The sequence below is a fragment of the Equus asinus genome, chromosome 2 (genome assembly GCF_041296235.1).
Source record: "Equus asinus isolate D_3611 breed Donkey chromosome 2, EquAss-T2T_v2, whole genome shotgun sequence".
Classification (NCBI taxonomy): domain Eukaryota; kingdom Metazoa; phylum Chordata; class Mammalia; order Perissodactyla; family Equidae; genus Equus; species Equus asinus.
The window spans coordinates 62,022,596-62,043,609 of record NC_091791.1 but is presented as its reverse complement, the minus strand read 5'-3'; the positions used below and the strand labels follow the sequence as shown (position 1 = coordinate 62,043,609).

General features: G+C 36.9%; 1 protein-coding gene across 25 annotated transcripts in view; it reads left to right on the top strand.

Annotated features, from left to right (window-relative positions):
- Nucleotides 1-21,014, top strand: part of USP54 (ubiquitin specific peptidase 54) — a 113,411-nt gene that overhangs the window by 43,997 nt on the left and 48,400 nt on the right. For 15 of the 25 annotated variants that reach the window (XR_011495650.1, XR_011495646.1, XR_011495641.1 and 12 more), the window contains exons 2-3: nucleotides 5,271-6,120; nucleotides 9,016-9,108. Coding sequence is in view for 15 of the 25 variants with exons in the window: in XM_070490023.1 (XP_070346124.1) it covers nucleotides 5,974-6,120; nucleotides 9,016-9,108 (240 nt within the window). In the remaining 10 variants the exon portion in view is untranslated. Of the gene's footprint in view, nucleotides 1-5,270; nucleotides 6,121-6,901; nucleotides 6,979-7,341; nucleotides 7,361-9,015; nucleotides 9,109-14,626; nucleotides 14,733-18,151; nucleotides 18,187-21,014 lie in introns of those variants that run through there. The other 10 variants (XR_011495653.1, XR_011495652.1, XR_011495651.1 and 7 more) reach the window with 7 other exon arrangements.

Sequence of the window (21,014 nt, the reverse complement as noted above, 5' to 3'; positions counted from 1 at the left end):
TTTTTTTTTAATATTCACTCTGTATTTTGGGGCCCTACCAACCTCACTTATTAGTTCTTAGAGGTTTTTTTGGTAGATTCCTTGGGATTTTTTAAATGTAGAACATCGTGTTGTCTGTGAATGAAAGTTTTATTTCTTCTCTTCCAATCTGTATATTTTTCATTTCTTTTTCTTTCCTTATTGCACAGGCTAGGACCTCTAGTATGATGTTGAATAGGAGTGGTAAGAGTAGTCATCTTTGCCTTTCTTGGGACCTGAAAATGGTGGGAGTGGTTCTATCAAAAACTTCCTTTGGCTGGCAACTGACATTGCTCTGCTGGTAAGGGACAATTCAAGATTTCTGCCTCTTTGTATAAAATGAGCAGAAATAAGTATTGAGACATGTTAAAGAGAAATATTAATAAAAAAGCTAATTATATAAATGAATTGGAATGGCAAGAGACAGGAGACCAGAAAGACTTATCTATTGTAATAGTTTAAATGGGAGGTAATTGTGGTGTAAAGTAAGGTGATGACAATGGAAGTGAAAAAGAAGGATCAATATAAGAGATTTTGAAGGGAGAATTGACAAACCTTTGTGATGTGAATAGGGAAGGAGGAGGAGGGATTGAAAGGAGACAAAAACTACAGAGATTTTGAACCTGGGTAATTGGAAATGCCATTAGTCAAAAAAAAAGGTGGGGCGGGGAGGGAATCAGAGGAGGAACTGTTTTTGCGGGGAAGGTGATCTGGACATGTTGAACTTGTTCTGAAAGTGGGACAGTGTGCACGTCATTGGTAATTTGGTTTTAGAGTTCATGAGATTTGTGATTTATCAAACCAGAAGTGATAGTTGAAGAAGACAGAGAAGAGCATGGGAACACCCTGGAAAGTACTATAGAGAGGAGCAAGAAGGTCTGATTTAAACTTTAGTGTATGCCCACTTTTAAGAAACCAACAAAGGAGAGAGAAAATGAACTGTCTGAACAGTAGGAGAACCAATAATATTCATTTGTCATTCTTTCATTTTATTCCTTCTGTCATTTTCTTATTAATTTACCCAATGAATCCAAGACTGTGTAGCATTAAGGCAGCCAGTATTAGGTACTACAAGAAAGTTAAGAAAAATGAGGCCCATGGAAAAGTCAGTAGGTTTTTAAATTAGGAGATTGCTTTAGAAAACGAATGTTCCATGAAGTAAAATTGTGGCGGTGGAGTGAAGGAGCAGTACCAAGTTCTGAAAAGACTGGTGGTGAACAAGGAGAGGCAGCAGTTGTAAAATATTAATTGTGGAGATATTTAGTAGTAAAAGGTTGAAAAAAATTTAGGACAGGGGCTGGCCCTGTGGCATAGTGGTTAGGTTCAGTGCACTCCACTTTGGCAGCCTGGATTTGCAGGTTTGGATCCTGGGCATGGACCTATACCACTTGTCAGCCATGCTGTGGCGGTGACCTACATACAAAGTAGAGGAAGACTGGCACAGATGTTAGCTCAGGGCTAATCTTCCTCAAGCGAAAAAAGAGGAAGATTGGCAATAGATGTTAGCTCAGGGCTAATTTTCCTCAGGGAAAAAAAAATTTAGGACTGTAGGCATAGAATTAATAGGTAGTCTTTGTTGTTGCTGTTTTTTTTCTTTAAAGAGTATAGGATATCTGTGTGTGGTTATTTTTAAAGTGGAAAGAGCTAATGAGGAAGGAATGTTTGAAAGGTAATAACAACAACAACAGTCATTTATATAGCAATTGCTTTATGCCAGATGTTGATATTAGCACTTTGCATGTATTAACTAACTTTAATCCTCATAATAACCAACAAGATACTACAGATATGGCTGGGAATTATTGACATGTGGAGTGTACCAAGGAATTGAGGTAATTGCATATTGATTTATTTGTTGAAATATAGTTTCTTAACTAAATTACAAGTAAACTGCGATATAGAAGAACAGAAACTAGAAACGTGATCAACTTTCCTGGCTGAACTGTTTGGATATCTCAATGTAGTACAGTTTGACTTCCTAATGTTTGGGTTACTTTTTATTTTAATCACTAGGGGCTACTGTTCCTTCATTAGAAACTGAGATGCTCTTCATGGTTTTTCCATTTGAATCATTGATCAGTTGAACGTGGTCATTCTTTGCAGACCTTCTAAAATGTTAGTGTATTCCTTGTGAATAGGTTCAGTTGTTTTCCTTTCTAAGTTAAACTTTGTATTTTTAAAATAATTGTAAAATTTAAATGTTTCTCCAGGCACATAGCTAAATTATACTGACATATCACTTATCCTGTGTGAGGCCTGTTGTTCTTTTTATACAACTAGATTTATTCCTGGTGGCTTACAACTTTCTAGTATCCTGAGGTCCCCAAACCAGAGTTTACTTTTTTTCTTTTAGGTATGGCAGTTCACTCCTTCAGTGAACTCATTATTCATTCCTTGTATTAAAAACTTGCTGGTTCTTTCACATGACTGTCTCATTAAATCTCAGCCATTGTCTGAAATAGGTATTGTGTCACCATTTTACAGACCCAGACAACAAAGTTCGAGATACCTAAGTAGTTTGGGATTATACAAAGTAGTAAAAATGTGGGAATTGAACCCATGTCTTCTAACTCCAAGTCTAGTCCCAGTCTTTATGATATCACAATTACTCTACATTACTTGCTCCTTACAAATTTGACATTATACTGTATTTTGAGCTCTGCTTTTCATAGAAATAGTATTCAAGCTTTATTCCATTTTATTTTGTCCTCATATCACTACTTTTTTGTGTTTGTCTTTCTCTCCCTTTTTTTTTTTTTGGTTTGGGATTGCCAGTATGATGTAGCATGGTTAGTATCTAGCTCAATGCTTTTAGTCATGATTTTGCATTGAATCACAAATACTACATACAGTACAAGGTAATTTTTACATAATTTTAAATTCTTTTTTTATTTTGCAGATATCAGTTTCTTTCAACTTAAAAAAATAATTTAAAACTTACAGAGAAGTTGCAAGAACTAGTACAAAGAATTTCCATATACCCTTCATCTAGATTTACCTATTTTTAACATTTTGCTATAATTTACCATTTTCACTCTTTCCCTCTTTCCATATATATATATATACACACACACAGATACATACATACATATATGATTTTTTTCTTCTGAATCATTTCAGAGTAAGTTGCTAATTTTATGCTCTTTTGCCCCTAAATACTTAAGTATTGCTTAAGAAGTTATTTTCTTCTTTAAAATAGGTTGTTAGAGCCTGTGGGTAGAACTCTTAATTGACTTTCTCATATATCTTTAGTAGATGGCATTGGAGAAGGATTATGTTGTTTTGGTGCTAGACCTGCAACTTAAGGTCTATTTTATCATCAATATTTCTTTGGACCATTTGTTACTGCCTCTCTTGGCTTTGCTCTTTTTGGCTCTCACCTCTAGTTTCTGACACACCTAGAGCAAGTGTGAGAGCTTATTGCCTTACTCTACGTGATGCTGCCATTCAGAGCCTGAGAATCTTTTTTTTCTGCCGCTGCCTTTTTTCCCTTTGCTCCCTGAACTCAGGGGTGTGTATCATAGGGCAGACTGAGTTTCAGTAAGCTTCTATTGTGTATACTGGAAACCCTGCTGCCTGCCAAGTCCTTTTGGCTGTGAGCAAAGTGGAGGCTTGGTACTTGTCATTACTTTGCAGCAGTTGAGCTGAAGGAATGCTGTATAGCTTGTTGGAAGTTGCTTCATGGGCTTGAGTGGGGTGTGTATGAGGGTGTGTGTAGAGAGTTGAGGGTCTTGTAGTCTGTGTGGGAGACATGGGATCCTTGCTGATGTCATGCTAATCATCAGGCAGTATTTATTGAGTGCCTCCTTAAGCTTAGGACTGTGATAGGAGCTTTTGGAATAGTATAATACAATTCATAATTAAGTCAAAGTATAATAGTCAAACAGTTCTAGCTCTGCCACTTATTAGCTTTGATTTGGGCAAGTTAGTGTCTTTAAGCCTCCCTTTACTCTTCTGTGAATGGAACTATGAATACGTACAGGATAGGGCTGTTGTGAAGATCAAATAAAGACTGCAAATAAATAGTGTTTAGCACATGTCTGGCACTAGTTAGTATTTCATTTCCTACAGTCATATTCAGAATATATGACTATCATATAAAATAAGTAGAGTAACATGATACTACCGTGTATAATCAAATATTTTAACTGTGACATGTAGTCTGGGAATTTAGAAAAGGGAAAGAATTTAGAGAAGGGAAAGAGCATCTCCCTTTAGAGGAGGAAAATGGTCTTGTGCAACCATGTAATGTTTCTGTACCTCAGTTTTTCCACTGGACACACTGTGGATAATGCTAAGTGATCTCCTGGAGAACGATTAAGATGTTATAACATTTTCGCTTTTTTAGGTGGTCTATATGATGGTGGGAAGGAAGGGAGAAGCTTGGGGAACTGTTAGAAACCAATTTAACACTTAATATTCTTAATTTTTTCCTGGTGTGGACATGGCAGCCTTATAAGAAAACTTAAAGTTGGAGATTAGAAGCGTTTCCTTCCAAGGAAGATGCTTGCTTTGGTATTTCTCTGTCACCTCACTGGCATTTTAATTAGTTGAAAACTAATGTTGGTCAATTGATGGCCTCTGATTGTGAGTGCCTCAGATATAATCTGAGGATTAAGTGATTTGTAACCTAAATTATCTCTGTGATCCTCTGTATAAATATAATATACAAACAAACAGGGCAGGAGAAGATTTAGTTCTTTTGGACTGAATGTTAAAGACGTATGGTTTACTCACCGTGAATGTATCTCTGGGTTGGGCCATGTTTACTCATAACTGAGTCCAGACTGATGACTTGGCCTTCTTCCCTTTAAATAAGCTTTGAAAGCCATGCACATGTGAAACACCTTTAAAAATTTCTTTACTTACAACATCCAAAAGAAACTGTTTCAATTCCTAGCTTGGTATGTTGCTTATTTGGTAATTTTTTTGTTAGCCTGATTTTAGAAAGTGTATTTGGTTTTTATTTTTGTCCAGATCAACTTTCTTCTCCTTCTAGAAAATTTCAGAGAAGTTTCCCACGAAAGTTAAGCTTCACACACCTTTTTCTTCCCCCTCTTTCGTTTGATTGTTTCTCCTTTTTGTTGTTGTTAAGGTAGTTTTGGGTTTTTTTGGGGGGGGGAGGCATTGTTTGCCAAGGTTTCAAGTTTATAGTAAGAGGTGAGGCAACGTTGATCTTGGCAGAACAGCACAAAGCCAGTAGAGTCATTAAGTGACGCAAGCTTTTGATTTTTTTTTTCTTTTTGTTAAAGCTCTCTGGCACAGCTGGCTATTCTAGTCACAGGGGAAAAGAGAAGAGAGTTTCTGAAGTTCTGGATGGAATGATAGAAGATGTTTGAGACGTATTAAAAAAATAGCAGCTGCAACAACAACAGAAGTACCGTATAATTCAAACAAGCTTCTTAGTTTTGTGGGATCCATGTTAGTTGCTTAGAACCTGAGTTTTTACTTCAGAGGATGATGGGACAAGGAAATAGAAGGCAAGAAGGTTGCGTTGGATTCTTGCTTATCTGTCTGCCTCTCCTTCCAGTTGGAAGAATCTTCAATCCACAAGAAGCATTGTAAACAAGCCTAACGAACACGTCCTACCCTGATCTGGATACTGCTGGAGTTGAGGATTACAGCCAGTTCACCAGGATTTTATGGAGGCAGTTCAAGAAAAATAGAAGGAAGCAATAACTTAAGGATTTTTCTGTTTGTATTAGTCCTGTGCTATGTTAAATTGTGGACATTATTTGGAACAAGTAGGAGACGGCTCTGTCATGTGGATCTAAGAAGATACCTGAGTTCCTTGAGCTACATATATGATGTTTGGAAGGTTATAAACTCAAAATCTTTCAACATAAATTAATTAAATTCTGGATTATCTTTCTATTAAGGACTTCACCAGACAGAAACTCCCTCCCCAAAAGATACAAAACCTTCTCTGTGTTTTCAGACTAAATGTGAACAATAATGTCTTGGAAGAGAAATTATTTTTCAGGAGGCCGTGGTAGTGTCCAAGGGATGTTTGCACCTCGAAGCTCAACCTCCATAGCCCCTAGCAAAGGCCTCAGCAATGAGCCAGGGCAAAACAGCTGCTTCCTCAACAGTGCCTTGCAGGTAAGGGTAATTTCTTTCCTTTTGCTGGACTTTGACTTTTAGTTGCTGATGCTGTATTTCTGATAACTTTTTTTTTCTTTCTTTTTTTTTTTGGTCAGGAAGATTGGCCCTGAGCTAACATCTGTTGCCAATCTTCCTCTTTTTGCTTGAGGAAGATTGTCACTGAGCTAACATCTGTGCCAATCTTCCTCTATTTTGTATGTGGGATGCTGCCACAGCATGGCTTGATGAGTAGTGTGCAGGTCTGCCCCCTGGGATCTGAACCAGCAAACCCTGGACTACCAAAGCAGAGCGTGCAAACTTAATCACTATGCCACCAGGCCAACCCCTGGTAACTCTTTTAAATATAATACTTGGCAGTCTGTTTGAGGTTGGCAGCTTGAGATCCTTTTTTAAGTTTATCCGTGTGATCTTAGGCAAGTCACTTTATCTCTTTGAGTGTCAATTACCTCATTTATAACAAAAGGGATTAATTATGATAGTGGAAGTAATAACTGTAACTACTACTACTTACCTGCCTAAAGGGAGGTGCATGGACTAGATGATCTTACTACTTTTTTATTTACTTTTTTCCTGAACAGTCTCTATTGTTTCCTTTTTTTCTTTTTGAGACCAATGTCTTATCACCCTGATTGTTTTTCTCTAGTATAAAAAGCAAAATTCTTTCAACGAGTCAAAGACCTTCAGGTTTATCATTCTTGTCTCATAATATTCAGGCTCTTAGCACACACACTGAATGGAGTTCACTTTTTGACTGTCTACTTCATCTCCTTCCTCTAAGCTCTCCTCCAGTGGCTCATGATTGGTGTCTGGTCAGACATGCTTGAACAGAGCAAGTGGAAAGTAAAGTCCCCTAAGGTGATTATCTACTCCAGATTTTTCCCTTTTGGTGTTGCTTACCATCTTAGTGGTCTCAGAATCCCAAAGCTTCCTTTCTGTCTGCCCGTTCTGCCTAGTGAGGCTTGTAAGAGTGTTAGGTTCATCCCTCTTGGCCTAACTTTCAAGTAATTACTTTCTCCTCTTTTCTGCTTTTCAGAGTAAAAGTAAATGAAATTTGCCATCCAAGATAATTATGCTTGGGTGAAATACTAGTTTACCCTCACATGTAATGAGAAAATAAGTTGCCGTGAGAGAAGAAGAAATAAGAAATGTATTTAGTGTAAAAGCACCGGACTTAGGGCTGAGGAGACCTGGTTCTATTTCTAGCCCTTCTGTAGACTAGCCTTGTGATCTTGTGCAGGTAATAGTGTTTCAGTTTCTTCGTTCATAATGCAAGAATCTTGTCAAGATTATTTATGTAGTAGAAGTTTCATACTCTCTCTCACTTTTCAAAATTTCTATTTGAAAACATTAAAAAAAATCCTATGCTGTCAAGCCTATAAGAAGAGTTTAAGTACTTTCCCTAGTTACTAGTACAAATTTCATGCAGTTGGATGGGCTTAGTTAGGTTTTTTTTTCCCCAGATGATGCATATTAGGTTTTTGAGTGACTTTGTGTAGACAAATAATACTTTTATAATTTAGAAGCAGGCAAGATAGGGTATTGATGTAGGTGTGTGTGTTTACCTTCTGCCTCACCATAGTCCTGTTTTTATAATTCTGTTTCTTTCTATATGTTTTATTATACTGTCAGTTGAAACAATGATATTTATGACTTTCTGTTCTAATTTCCAGTGCCATATGGAAGACATACTATACATACATACATATATATGTTTCTTTATCCATATTTAAACATTGAGTCATTGATGGTTTTGGAGTACCTATTATAATCATGTTACAAGTTGAAAATAATTGTTTCTATGAGCTAATATTCTAACTTTTGATATGAAAGCTGTGTTTACCACAGATGTGTTAAACCCATTACATTTATTATAAAAAGGTGTGACTTGTTTGGGAGCATAGTGTGTTTCAAAGAACTTTTGGAATATATACCTTGAGATACCTAAGTAAGAAGAAGCTCCAGAGGTGTGCTGTGAATCTGGGGCTCCAGAGTGTAGTGCCTTTTCCTATATGATGGCATTTAAATGTTTTCCAGGCAACAGGACCTTTGTAAGGCATTATGCTATATATTATGCCATTTCTTTTTTAACTAAAGCCCATAGTCTATTCAGATTCCCTTAGTTTTTACCTAGTGTCTTTTTCTATTCCAGGATATCACATTTACATTTACTTGTCTTGTCTGCTTAGGCTCCTCTTGGCTGTGACAGTTTCTCAAAATTTCCTGGTTTTTGGTGATCTTGACAATTTTGAAGAGTACTAGTCAAGTATTTTGTAGAATGTCCCACTATTGGACTTTTTCTGATGTTTTTCTCATGATTAGACTGGGGTTATGGGTTTTTGAGAAGACGACCATAAAAGTAAAGTTCCATTTTCATTACATCATATCAGGATTACATGCTATGAGCATGATTTATCACTGTTGATATCACCATTTTTTAAATTCTGTTAACTTAAGGACATCATACCACTCTCAGAGAGGTCCAAAAATTGAGAAATCTGGCAAAGATAAAATTCCACACTGCAATTAAAGCTTCTGAATAAGTTTTAAAATATTCTTGCTTTTCTTATGTGGACCATTAAAATAAACCCTTACTCTGCAGCTTTTAACCCATAAATTTCCTCTTCAGGATCACATTGGATGTATGTCGTACCATATTTTCTCTTGTGACCTTCATTCATGTTCAGATCAATGTCTTTTTCAGAATATGATCATCTCTCCCTCTTGTTAGATACCTTACTTTTTTGACATTTGTTTTAATATACTAGAATGAACTTTTCTCTTGGGAATAAAGATATCTTCTGCAGTCATCATCTGTGTTTGCTTGAACTCTTGAATTTAGAATTAAATGGTGGCTTTTTATAGAGTAAGGAAGTATTTTCCCTTTTTCACCAGGTTTTATGGCACTTGGACATCTTCCGACGTAGCTTTAGGCAGCTTACAACTCACAAATGCATGGGAGATTCCTGTATCTTTTGTGCTCTCAAGGTAAGTACTTCAAATTTGTTTCTTCTCATTACCATTAGGTTGCCAAATGATCAATATTGAGGTGGTTTGGTTAATCAGAGTGGTGCTAAGGAGTTTATTACTGAGTCATCTGCCTGTGTTTTAGTGCAAAGGATGAGTATGATTAGTTTTGCTTGCTTTAGAGAATTACTACTTGGCTTGGGCAGAATGTTTTTCTCAACCTTTTTGCCCATACACAGCTCTATTTCATGTGATAGGATATGATTCAAATATGCTTAGATTTTGAGTATTTACCTGAAAAACTAATTCTAAATTTTCATTTTGAAAGAATAAACAACCAACTATTTTTAATGGAATTAACTATTATCTATTAAAGTTAAATTTAGCAACAAACTCTTCCTGAGAAAAGCCAGTACTAAAATTTTCCTATTCCCTAATGTTTCCCATGATTACATTTAACAGATTATTTATAGCAGTTCTCTACCTCATAATCTGACTCCATGTTTTTCATTTTTTAATAAAATGAAACTGAAGATTCATGTAGAGACACAGAAAACGGCCTAAAGTGAGAGATTTCTGACTCAGAGATTTTAGATATACTGCTAAAGAGGAAGAACTAGGATGTATATAGGGTCTTGCATTACTTTATTTGCTTTTCCAACATGTAGCTTCTCCATGTGTTCTTGGTCCGGATATACAATGGATTATATGTGGTTGGATGAGTCTGCTTGAGTTCTGAGTAAGCTTCCAGAGTCGTTTATCAGTCTCATGAAGTCTGAATTCTTGGTTTGTCACAGACGTGCTTGGATGTGATCGTTATATGTTTAGTTGCTTTTACATATTAGAGTAAGAATTGTGACCAAAAATTCGAGGAGAATTTTCTAGTTATGTTGGTTATTTGCAACAACTGATTCAAAACGATTTTTTGACGGGCATCACTTTGGAATTTTAAGTCCATGATTGGCAGATATCTTTTTATTTTATTTATTTTTTTGTGAGGAAGATTGGCCCTGAGCTAACATCTGGACCAGTCCTCCTCTACTTTATGTGGGACACCGCCTCAGCATGGCTTGATGAGTGGCACTAGGTCTGTGCCCAGGATCCAAACCTGTGAACCCAGGGCTGCTGAAGCAGAGCTTCGGAACTTAACTACTATGCCACTGCGCTGGCCCCTGGGCAGATATATTTATTTTTTAATTTAATTTTATTTTTTTTGAGGAAGATCAGCCCTGAGCTAAATCTGCTGCCAATCCTCCTCTCTCTCTCTCTCTTTTTTTTGCTGAAGAAGACTGGTCCTGAGCTAACACGCATGCCCATCTTCCTCTACTTTATATGTGGGACACCTACCACAGCATGGCTGGCCAAGCAGTGCCATGTCCACACCCGGGATCCGAACTGGTGAACCCTGAGCCACCGAAGTGGAATGTGCACACTTAACCGCTGCGCCACTGGGCCGGCCCCTAGGCAGATATCTTTAGAAAGAGATAACTGAGTCTTCTGAACTTTTTGCCACTTGGGTCACAAACATCTTTTTTCTCCACTCTTTCTTTGGAACCATTATAACTTTTAGCAAAATATAGAATATAAATTGTTGATTAATTGGAGAGTTTAAATATGAAAGTTTATTAAAACCAGATCTTTTACAAGATGTAACATTTCTGACTATGCCCATTCATACAGAAGTCCATCCAAAAGAGTATTTGGCTTGATTCTGAAAGGTACATTGCTATTAAGTATCTAATTTTAGATAAACAAGAAATATAATAGTCCTTTGGTCATCAAGTTTGAGGGAAGTCTGGTTCGTGGCATTAAAACCAAAAAACTAAGGCAAGATACTTGCTAGAGAGATTGGAATCCTACAGAAATTTCTGGTAGAAGAATCTCCTGAAACTGGAAATTCTTAGCTGTACCAGGGAGGGATGATAGAACTTATATGACCCCCTGACATGCCTTTTATTAGTCAGGATTGTGCCATACTCTTTATCAACCCAGGTGGGACTCTGGAGAACTAGCTGTCACAATCTTTTTCTGTTTCATTTTCCAAAGGGACAAATTGTTATTTTAATGTAAATCAGTATCGTTGTATAAGCCAGAGAGATGAAGAAAACCAACCACCAGACTTTATGGGACATCCTCTGAGACACCCAAGTACAGAAAATAAGTCGTTTTTTAACCTGTAGGTACTGAGGATGTATCTTGGGACTCTTTCAGAGAAGCAATTGCTTATGATAGATAGGTAAATGGGCTTAGGGGATCAAAGGCTGTATTCTGGGTCTTCATAACTCTGAAGTTGTGTTGGAATTCTGATATCTTTACTCATCACATCACCGCTTGATCTATTCATTAGATTTCTTTTCCTTCAATGACTCTTTTATTACATTGAGAGTATATTAAAAATTTGATTTTTTCCTCAAGTGCTTTTCAATCCCTCAGCACTATATAAATATAAATAATTAGGCTCTAGGTTACACAAAGTTCATGTTTTAGGTGGCACTGTTAGCAGTCTTCTAATTATGGTGTGCTTAATTTAAAAATTATAAATAGACTTATAATGCAGATGGATTAATTTGACAGTATGGATGAGCTGAACTTGGTTCTAATAGCTGAGAAATTTAAATTTCTAGAATGGCCATAGTTTCTAAGAGATATTCCTTTCATCCAGACTGGAGGGCTTTATTTTCTGAGAGAACACAGGGATGATGAGTGTATGGAAGAGTAAACCTGGGATGGACCAGCAGCACCTGGACCTTCCCATAGGATATCTCTTTTGTTCCCTATTTTAAAAATATTTTTATAAATATGAAAATAATACAATTCATCATTGAGCTAGGTTCTAGTCAGTATAATAAGATAAGAAAAACAAAGGAAAGATAAAGATTAGAAAGGAAGCAACAAAGTTGTCATTATTTGCGGGTGATGTGATTGGCTATTTGGATAAATCCCAAAGAGGGGCTGGCCTGGTGGTGCAGCGATTAAGTGCACACATTCCACTTTGGCGGCCCAGTTCTCTGATTCGGATCCCGGGTGTGGACATGGCACCGCTTGGCAAGCCATGCTCTGGTAGGTGTCCCACATATAAAATAGAGGAAGATGGGAGGAAGATGGGCACGGATGTTAGCTCAGGGCCAGTCTTCCTCAGCAAAAGGAGGAGGACTGCCAGCAGATGTTAGCTCAGGGCTAATCTTCCTCAAAAACAAAAACAAAAACAAATAATCTACTGATAATTTCAAAATCAGTAAGAGAATTTAGCAGGTTGTTGCCAATAAGATCAAGATATAACGTTCAATTGCATTTAGCAGCTAACAGAAAGTACAATTTAAAAAGAGCTTTTTATAATAGCAACAAAGTATATAAAGTAGATATAAATAAATCTTACAAAAAAGATGTAAGACATTTGTGTAAAACCCCCACAGAGATTCCGTATAATAAGTAATCATAAAGTGAACATCCTTGTAGCAGCTCTTGAGGTGAAAATAGAACGCTGCCAGTACCATAGACATTCTCCTTCCCGCCTTTCTCAGTGACATCTCCTGCCTTCTCCCAGGGGTTACCACTTTCCTAATGTTTGTGGCAATCACTTCCTTATTTTAGCTGATAGTTTTACTACCTATGTATCCATATTTAAACAATCTAATTTAAAAATGACCTGTTTTTGAAACTTTGTTGTAAATGGAATCACTCTGCATAAACTTGTGTGTATGTGTGTCTTTAGCTCAGCAATATGTTTATAAGATCATCATGTTGTGTGTGGGTTGAGTTTGTTCATTTTCATTATTTTATGGTATTTCATTGTGTAAATAAAGGACTCTTTATCCATTCTGCTGCTGGTAATCATTTGGATTATTTCCAATTTTTTATTTAATTTAATTATTTTTTTATTTTTTCATTGTTTTTTAAGATTGGCACCTGAGCTAACATCTGTTGCCAATCTTTGTTTTTTTTTTTTCTTCTTCTTCTCCCCAAAGCTCCCCACTACATAATTGTATATTCTAGTTGTAGGTCACTCTGGCTGTGCTATGTGGGATGCCGCCTCAGCATGGCCTGATGAGCAATGCTAGGTCTGTGCCTAGGATCCAAACCAGTGAAACGCTGGGCCGCCGAAGTGGAACGTGCAAACTTAACCATTTGGCCACGGGGCCGGCTCCATCCAGTTTTTTATTTTTTATGAACAATATTGCCAAGAACATTGTTGTACATATCTACATATGTGTATACATTTCTTTTGCATACATGCCCAGGAATGGATGTACTGGATTGTAGGATATTTATATCTTCAACTTTTTTAGGTAATGCCAACTGTTTTCCAGTATATCCACATGTTTTCCAATGTGGCAGTATTAATGTATACTCTGACCAGCAGATTTTTCCTGAAAGTTGAGAAAATTCAATTCTGAACTTTATATTACAAACAGTGAAGAACAGACAGAACATTCTTGAAGAAGAATAACAAAATGAGCAACTTGCCTTTTGTGTTAGAGTAGGCTAAGTTATGTTGTGGTAACAAACTAAAATCTCAGTGATAAATATATAAAAGATTTATTCTCATGCACATTACTTGTCCACTGTAGGTTAGTAGGAAAACCCTACTTATAGTCACTCAGGAACTTAGGTGCCAAAGCTACAAGCAAGTTGAATATTACTAAGCCAGAGAGAAAAAGAGCTCTGGAGGGTTTTGCACAAACAATTAAATGTTCAGCAGGTCACTTCTGTTCACAACTCATTGACCAGAGCTAATCATATGGTGCTAATCACAAGGGGGCCAGAAAGTGTGATCCTGTCATAATCCTTGGGAGAGGGAAGAACCAGAAATATTTGGGAAACAGTACTAGTGGTTACCATACTTTATCAGATATCAAGACTTATTATAAAACTGTAGTAATTAAGACAAAGTGAGGGGTCGGCTCCGTGGCCGAGTGGTTAAGTTCACACGCTCCCCTGCGGCGGCCCAGGGTTTGGATCCTGGGCGCGGACATGGCACCGCTCGTCAGGCCACGTTGAGGCGGCGTCCCACATCCCACAACTAGAAGGACCTGCAACTAAGATATACAACTATGTATTGGGGGGCGGGCGGTTTGGGAAATAAAGCAGGAAAAAAAAAAAAAGATTGGCAACAGTTGTTAGCCCACGTGCCACTCCTTAATAAAAAGGAAGATTGGCAATAGTTGTTAGCCTAGGTGCCAATCTTTAAGAAAAACAAAAAAGACAATGTGGTATCAACACAGTATGACTACTCAATGGAATAAAATCAAGAGTTCAGAAACAGACATGTGGAAACTTGCCTTTTGCCCTGTGAATCAAAGGAGTAAGTGGTGCTTAGATGATTGGTTATCCATATAGAAAAAAAAGGAAATTAGATCTCTACCTCATATTATACCAAAAGTAAGAATTTCACATGGATTAGGAACTAAATTGTGAAAGATAAAATGTTTACAGTATTAGAAGAAAATATGAGAGAATATCATGACATCAGGGATAGAGAAGATTCATTAAATAAGACATGAAACATACAAAGTTAAAAAATTGATATGTTTTACTATAGAAAACTCAAGAACTACTTTTCATCAGAAGACTCCATAAAGAGAGTAAAGGACCCAGCCCCGTGGCCAAGTGGTTAAAGTTCTGCGTGCCTCACCTTGGCAGCTCAGGTTTGTCGGTTCACATCCTGGGTGCAGACCTGCTCTACTCACCAGCTGTGCTGTGGAGGTGTCCCATATATAAAAAAATGGAGGAGGATTGGCATAATTGTTAGCTCAGGGCGAATCTTCCTCACCAGAAAAAAATAAAAAAGAGTAAAGACACAAGGCTACAAACTGGAAGAAAATACCTACAATATATATAACCAAAAAAGGATTGGTAATCAGCATAGAACTCCAGAGAAGAACTCCTATAAAGAAAAAGTAAAAGATAAAGGAGTCAACAGGAAAATGGGAAGAAGACATAAACAGACATTTCTCAGAAAAAGAAACCCAAATGACCTTTAAACATGTGAGCGATGCTTACCCTCTTTAGCAATCTAAGAAATGTAAATTAAACCATACCCTTCAAATTAGTAGAAATTTAAAAATTGGGTAAAATTGGGGGCTGGCCTCATGGCTGAGTGGTTAAGTTTGCACGCTCTGCTTTGGTGGCCCAGGGTTTCACCGGTTCGGATCCTGGGCATGGACATGGCACTGCTCATTAAGCCATGTTGAGATGGTGTCCCACATACCACAGCTAGAAGGACCCACAGCTAAAATATACAACTATGTACTGGGGGGATTTAGGAAGAAAAATCAGGGAAAAAAAAAGAAGATTGGCAACAGTTGTTAGCTCAGGTGCCAATCTTTAAAAAAAAAAAAAGATTAAAAAAATTGCGTAAAATTGTTACCTAAAAGGTAGAATAATGAGAACGAACTTAGATGCTAGTTGGAATATAAACTGATGCCACTACTTAGAAAAACAGTTTGTCATTACGTTTGTCAAGTAAAATTGAACTAGCATATACCTTGTCACTCAGTAATTCTACTCCTAGATATACACTGTAGAAAACTTCCTTGTGCATACATACCAGAAGATATATTTGAGAATCTTTAAAGTAGCATTTTTTGTGATTATGGGAAAATGGAAACAACCCATTCCAACTATAGCAGCATGGATTCAAAAAACTATGGTTTATTCCCAGAGTAAAATACTATATAGTAGTGAAAATGAATAGGCTGCAGCTACATATATCAGCTTGGATTAATGACAAAAATATTACATTGAATGAAAAAAGCAAGTCACAGAAGATTACATAAACTGTGATTTCATTTATATACAAATCAGAAACAGGCAAAACTAAACAACATTTTTCAGGGATACATACATGTGATAAAACTGTTGAGGAAAAGGGAATGATTTTCACAAAATTCAGGATAGTGGTTGCCTCTGAAGGGTGAAGAGGGGAAGATATAATCAATTGAAGAGTCTCAAACTCATTATTAATTTTTCCATTTCTTGGGGCTGGCCCAGTGGCATAGTGGTTAAGTCTGCATCCTCTACTTCAGTGGCCCACGGTTCGCCGATTTGGATCCCAGGCACAGACCTAGCACCGCTCGTCAAGCCATGCTGTGGCAGCACCCCACATAAAATAGAGGAAGATTGGCTTGGATGTTAGCTCAGTGACAATCTTCCTCAAGCAAAAAGGGGAAGATTGGCAACAGATGTTAGCTCAGGACCAATCTTCCTCATATACACACATATAAAAAAAATAAGTAAATAATTTTTTAAAAACCCTGTAATTAAAAAAAATAATTTTTCCATTTCTTAAATTGTGTCGTGGGCACATGGCATTTATTTATTATTCTTTGGGTGTATGTACACATCATGTTTGTTCTTTTTTTGAAGGATGACTTTTATTATCAATATGGAAAAATACTGCAATCATTCTGGAAACTACACTGAAGTGTAAAGAGTAAAACTGAAAAACTGCCTGAATTCCACCACAGAGATTGTCATTTCTCTTTATGCCTCCACTCTGGTCTATGATAGTTCTAGTAATAAGTGTTTTTGCTCACTGTTTTAGCAAAAAGAGTATTTTTTTTTTTTTGCAGACCTGTAAATTGCCTCTCTATCTCTAGTATCTTCCTATTTTATTTGTTCTAACCTAAGAATACCCTGGAATGCTATTTTGAAGTTACTCTCTTCTTATAACCTTTAAGTGGCTCCCAATTGTCTCTTAAATCATTAAAAAATGCATGATTATAGACATTTAAAAAACTAATTTCACACTTTCTTTTCCCTTCCTTTCCTTCCCCAGGCACTCTCCATTTCAGCTGTGATAGCAGATGGTGCACTTGCTATGCTGGCCTCTTAGACATTGCAGATGTCATTCACTTTGCCTGGATTCTTTGGCACCCAAAACAATAACAACAATAAACAAAACAGTAACACATCCCTTTTAAACCAAACCACATCCACCTTTCAAAACTCCACTTAAGAAATTTATCTTCTGATAAATCTGATTTTTTAAAATGAAGTTTTAAAAATACTTTATCTGGATCCATGATTGTTCAACTTAGAAGTGTTTATCATGGCTGGGTGAATTTTTAGGAAGGTGGCTCAACCTTTTTTCCTTCTTGGTGTTCCTCATAGTACCTGGACCACAGTATAAATACTTAACTTTTCTGAGTTCATGTATCCTTTTAGTAGTTCCTGGATTTTAGTTATGGAGTTTTGGATACTTGCCTTTTCCTTCTCTTTTTCTTTTTGTCTTTTATGCTCTCTCTCACTCTAGTCCTGTTTAATATTTTCATATTGTGACTTTTGGTTTCACACGTTTTTTAAGTAGGTGTACTAATCTAGGCCTTTCTGCTTTATTTAGTAAGGGAAGAGTGAGACGTGAGTGTGTATTTGCGGGGGGCGGTGTGAGTTTATGGTGGGAAAGATCTGCTGAAGGAAGAGTGCAAGCCTGGGATTCTGTCAGCAGAACAGTCATCTGCTATCCTGCAGTTAAGTTACACGTTAAGTTTGTGGCGTCCCAGTGTGGATGTAATTCTATATATTTGTTTTTCTGTGAGTGTAATTATATATATTTTCTCTCTTTTTTTTTTGCTGCCTCCTATTTAAAAATTAGAGGAATGTTAAGTGAAGCTAATAACTCATTTTTGCTCATACTTCGTGTCTGTTTGTATTCTTTAATGCTGAGTTTGATATGTAAAATTATTTCATAGGTTTTTTTTCAAAACAGGAAACTCCACAATTCCTGAATTTGAAGTACTCTATAAAAGCTTGCCAATTCTATAAAGTCAGAATTCTTTATGTTGGAGCATAATTGTTTAGTTCTAGAACCCACTATTAAGGACAAAAGGAAACACAAACATCTTGCTAAATGAATCAGAAACTAGCCAACTTTCCCTTAAGCTGATGTTTGGATGAAGGGTTTGCCCTTCTAAGTCTAGCTGAAAGATATGTATCCCTGCTCTTCAGTTTTTTACTTTACCTTGCACCAACCCTTAAAATGCATTTACTATTGGCCTTACACGAACACTTTTTGGTTCATGTCTTTGTTTAATATTTTTGCTTTTTTCTTCTGCTCTGTGAACAGCTATCAGTATTCCTGTGCCTCGTGATCTTCACCAGGTACCATAGTATATGTTTTATCCAGTCCTTATAATTGCTTTTTGGTGGTTTGTACACAATATTTATGATAATCCATTTCTTTTGGTCCTGCAAAACGTACTGGGTTTTTTTCTGTTACTTGATACAAAGTCCCTAAAGTAATTTCAGCCTCAAAATCTTGCATGCAAATTATTAATGATGGCTTTCATTAAAAAGAATTTGTGTCAGTGTATCTTTCTGCTTACTTTGAACCACAATGCCTTTCAACTCTGACTTAGCAAACAGAAGAGATTTGTGTGCTAATTTCCCCGTTCCTTCTAAAACCCGAAATTTATTCCTATGTGGTGTTACTAAAATATTTTCCAAACCTAAACTATTGTCGTGCTTATAGTCCAGAACTCTTATTTATTATTCATCTTGAATTTGCTCTTACACCCCGAGCCCCCAGAGTATAACTTTACTGTGGAGTTGGCTTATTTATCTCTGTCCAGGGGAGGAAATCCGTCCACTGTACTTAGTATGCCACAAAGATTTTGTTCTCCTTCCAGGGATTGTACTAGAGGCTTTGGAGTGCCAAGATGTAGGACAGAGTGTTTTTTGTTATAGGCAAAGAAGAATGCTGCATTGATTGATTAAATTCAACAAATCTTCTCAGTTAGTAATTTTTCTTTTAAGAATGCTAGTATAAGGCTTAAAAGCTGGGAATGGTGGTGGTGGGGGTGGGTGGGAGGAAACAGGGTTTTGTATGTAAGGTGTGCTGAAATGTAAGTCTGTATTGTTAGAGCAGTAAGACTGTTCTAAAGGAGCAGGAAAGTCTGTGTTCTGCTGGTAGCCCACTTGTTAATTAAGGGGAAATTTGAGAGTTCAAGGAACAGATACCTCAATATATATATATTTTTTTGGTTGAGGAAGATTGTGGCTGAGCTGACATCTGTGCCAATCTTCCTTTGTTTTGTAAGTGAGACACTGCCACAGCATGGCTTTATGAGCAATATGGAGGTCTGTGCCTTGGATCCGAACCCGTGAACCCTGGGCTGCCAAAGCAGAATGTGTGAACTTAGCCAGTACAGCACCGGGTCAGCCCCTCACTATTTTTTGACTGTGTACCAGTTAGCTGTTCCTGTATTGGGTACTGTAGCTTAAGTTTAGGGAGTAAAACATACAGGAAATTACTCATCATTCATTATCAATCCTGTCCTTTTTTTTGTAGATTATAGGAATGGAAGGATCTTCATTGTCTTGTAGTCATGGCCAGTATAAGAAACGAGTAAATCAATTATCCTGGACTGACTATTTAAATCAGGAAATTAGATTTCTAGTTTATTTCCTGGAAATTTAAGCTAGTAATAAACAGCCCTCATGTAAGGAAGGTGTGTCCTTATGTCTAATGCACATATCATCTACTTGAGTTGAACTTCCTTGTTTTGCTTACCTATGGGACATGAACATATTTGTGTGGTCTTTTGGTTAACCTTTCTTACTCTTGAAGTCCTATTAGGCTGTACCTAAATATTCTCAACTAATTTAACTATTGACATAACTTGAATAGTATAAAATTGAGTCTTTTGTCCTTTTTAAAATTTTACATGATATTCAAATAGAAGGGTATGACGGCAAGGAAAATATAGTAGATCATCATGATTCTTTCCTTTCCAGAGTTTATGGCAGAACCTGAAATTTATACAATCTCAAAATCTTTGTGCATGTCCAGAAGGGTCCCCCTTTTCATTTCCCCTGTGGGGTAAGTGGTTATAGTATTGATTCTCAAAATTTGATTTGAATACTGGTGGTAATATATAAGGTCCTACATTTTTTTTTAACGATTGGCACCTGAACTAACATCTGTTGCCAACCTTACTTTTTCCTTTTTTCTTTTCTTCTTCTCCCCAAAGGCCCCAGGTACATAGTTGTATATTCTAGCTGTAGGTCCTTCTGGTTTTGCTATGTGGGATGCCACCTCAGCATGGCTTGATGAGCAGTGCCATGTCCATGCCCAGGATCCAAACTGGTGAAACCCTTGACCGCTGAAGTGGAATGCGTGAACTTAACCACTGGGCCACGGGGCCAGCCCCCTGCTACATTTTTTATCTTGGCAAAAAGTAGCAAATTGACTATTATATTTTGTAAAATTTAAACATTAGTTTATGGTTTCCCACTAAAAGTAGTATCATTCTCTGGTGAATTTGGCTTGTGTCTGCCTCTGTGTCCCTGTCCAGTGTCTTGAAGTCTTGATGTTTCTCTTTATCTGTGTCTCTGTTTGTGTGTATGTGGATGTCTGTCTGTTTTATAAAGGTAGCAGGAATGACTGTCTTAGATAGCTTATGATAGTCTTTAACTTCACCACTGCAAGTCCAAAGTATTGGATTATGAACTGAGTGCAAATAAAGCCCTAAACAGATGGGGAGATATGATATTGATAACTGAATTTAATTTTAAAAGACTGATATAGGATATGTGGATAATTTTCTAATCAGGAAGTCCAGAAGGTTATGTCTGAAACTAGGGAGAAACTAGCCAGCTATTCTCTGCCTTCCCCAATGTTGGAGCAAGAGTTTCTATTAAACTGACTGGATATTTGATGTTATTAAGGAATTATTGTTATCTTTTTCTGGGTGTGGTAATGATATTATGGTTATGCTCTAAACAAAAAGAATTTTTTTAGAGCCATATCCTGAAATATTTACAGATGAATAACATCTGTCATTTGCTTCAAAATGATCTGAGAGTGGGGTAAGTGGGTGGGTGGTACATAGGAAATGAGATTGATCACAGACTGATAATTGTTGAAGTTGGATTATAGGTACTTGGGAGTTTATGTGGTATTTTGTCTACTCCTGTACATTTGAAAT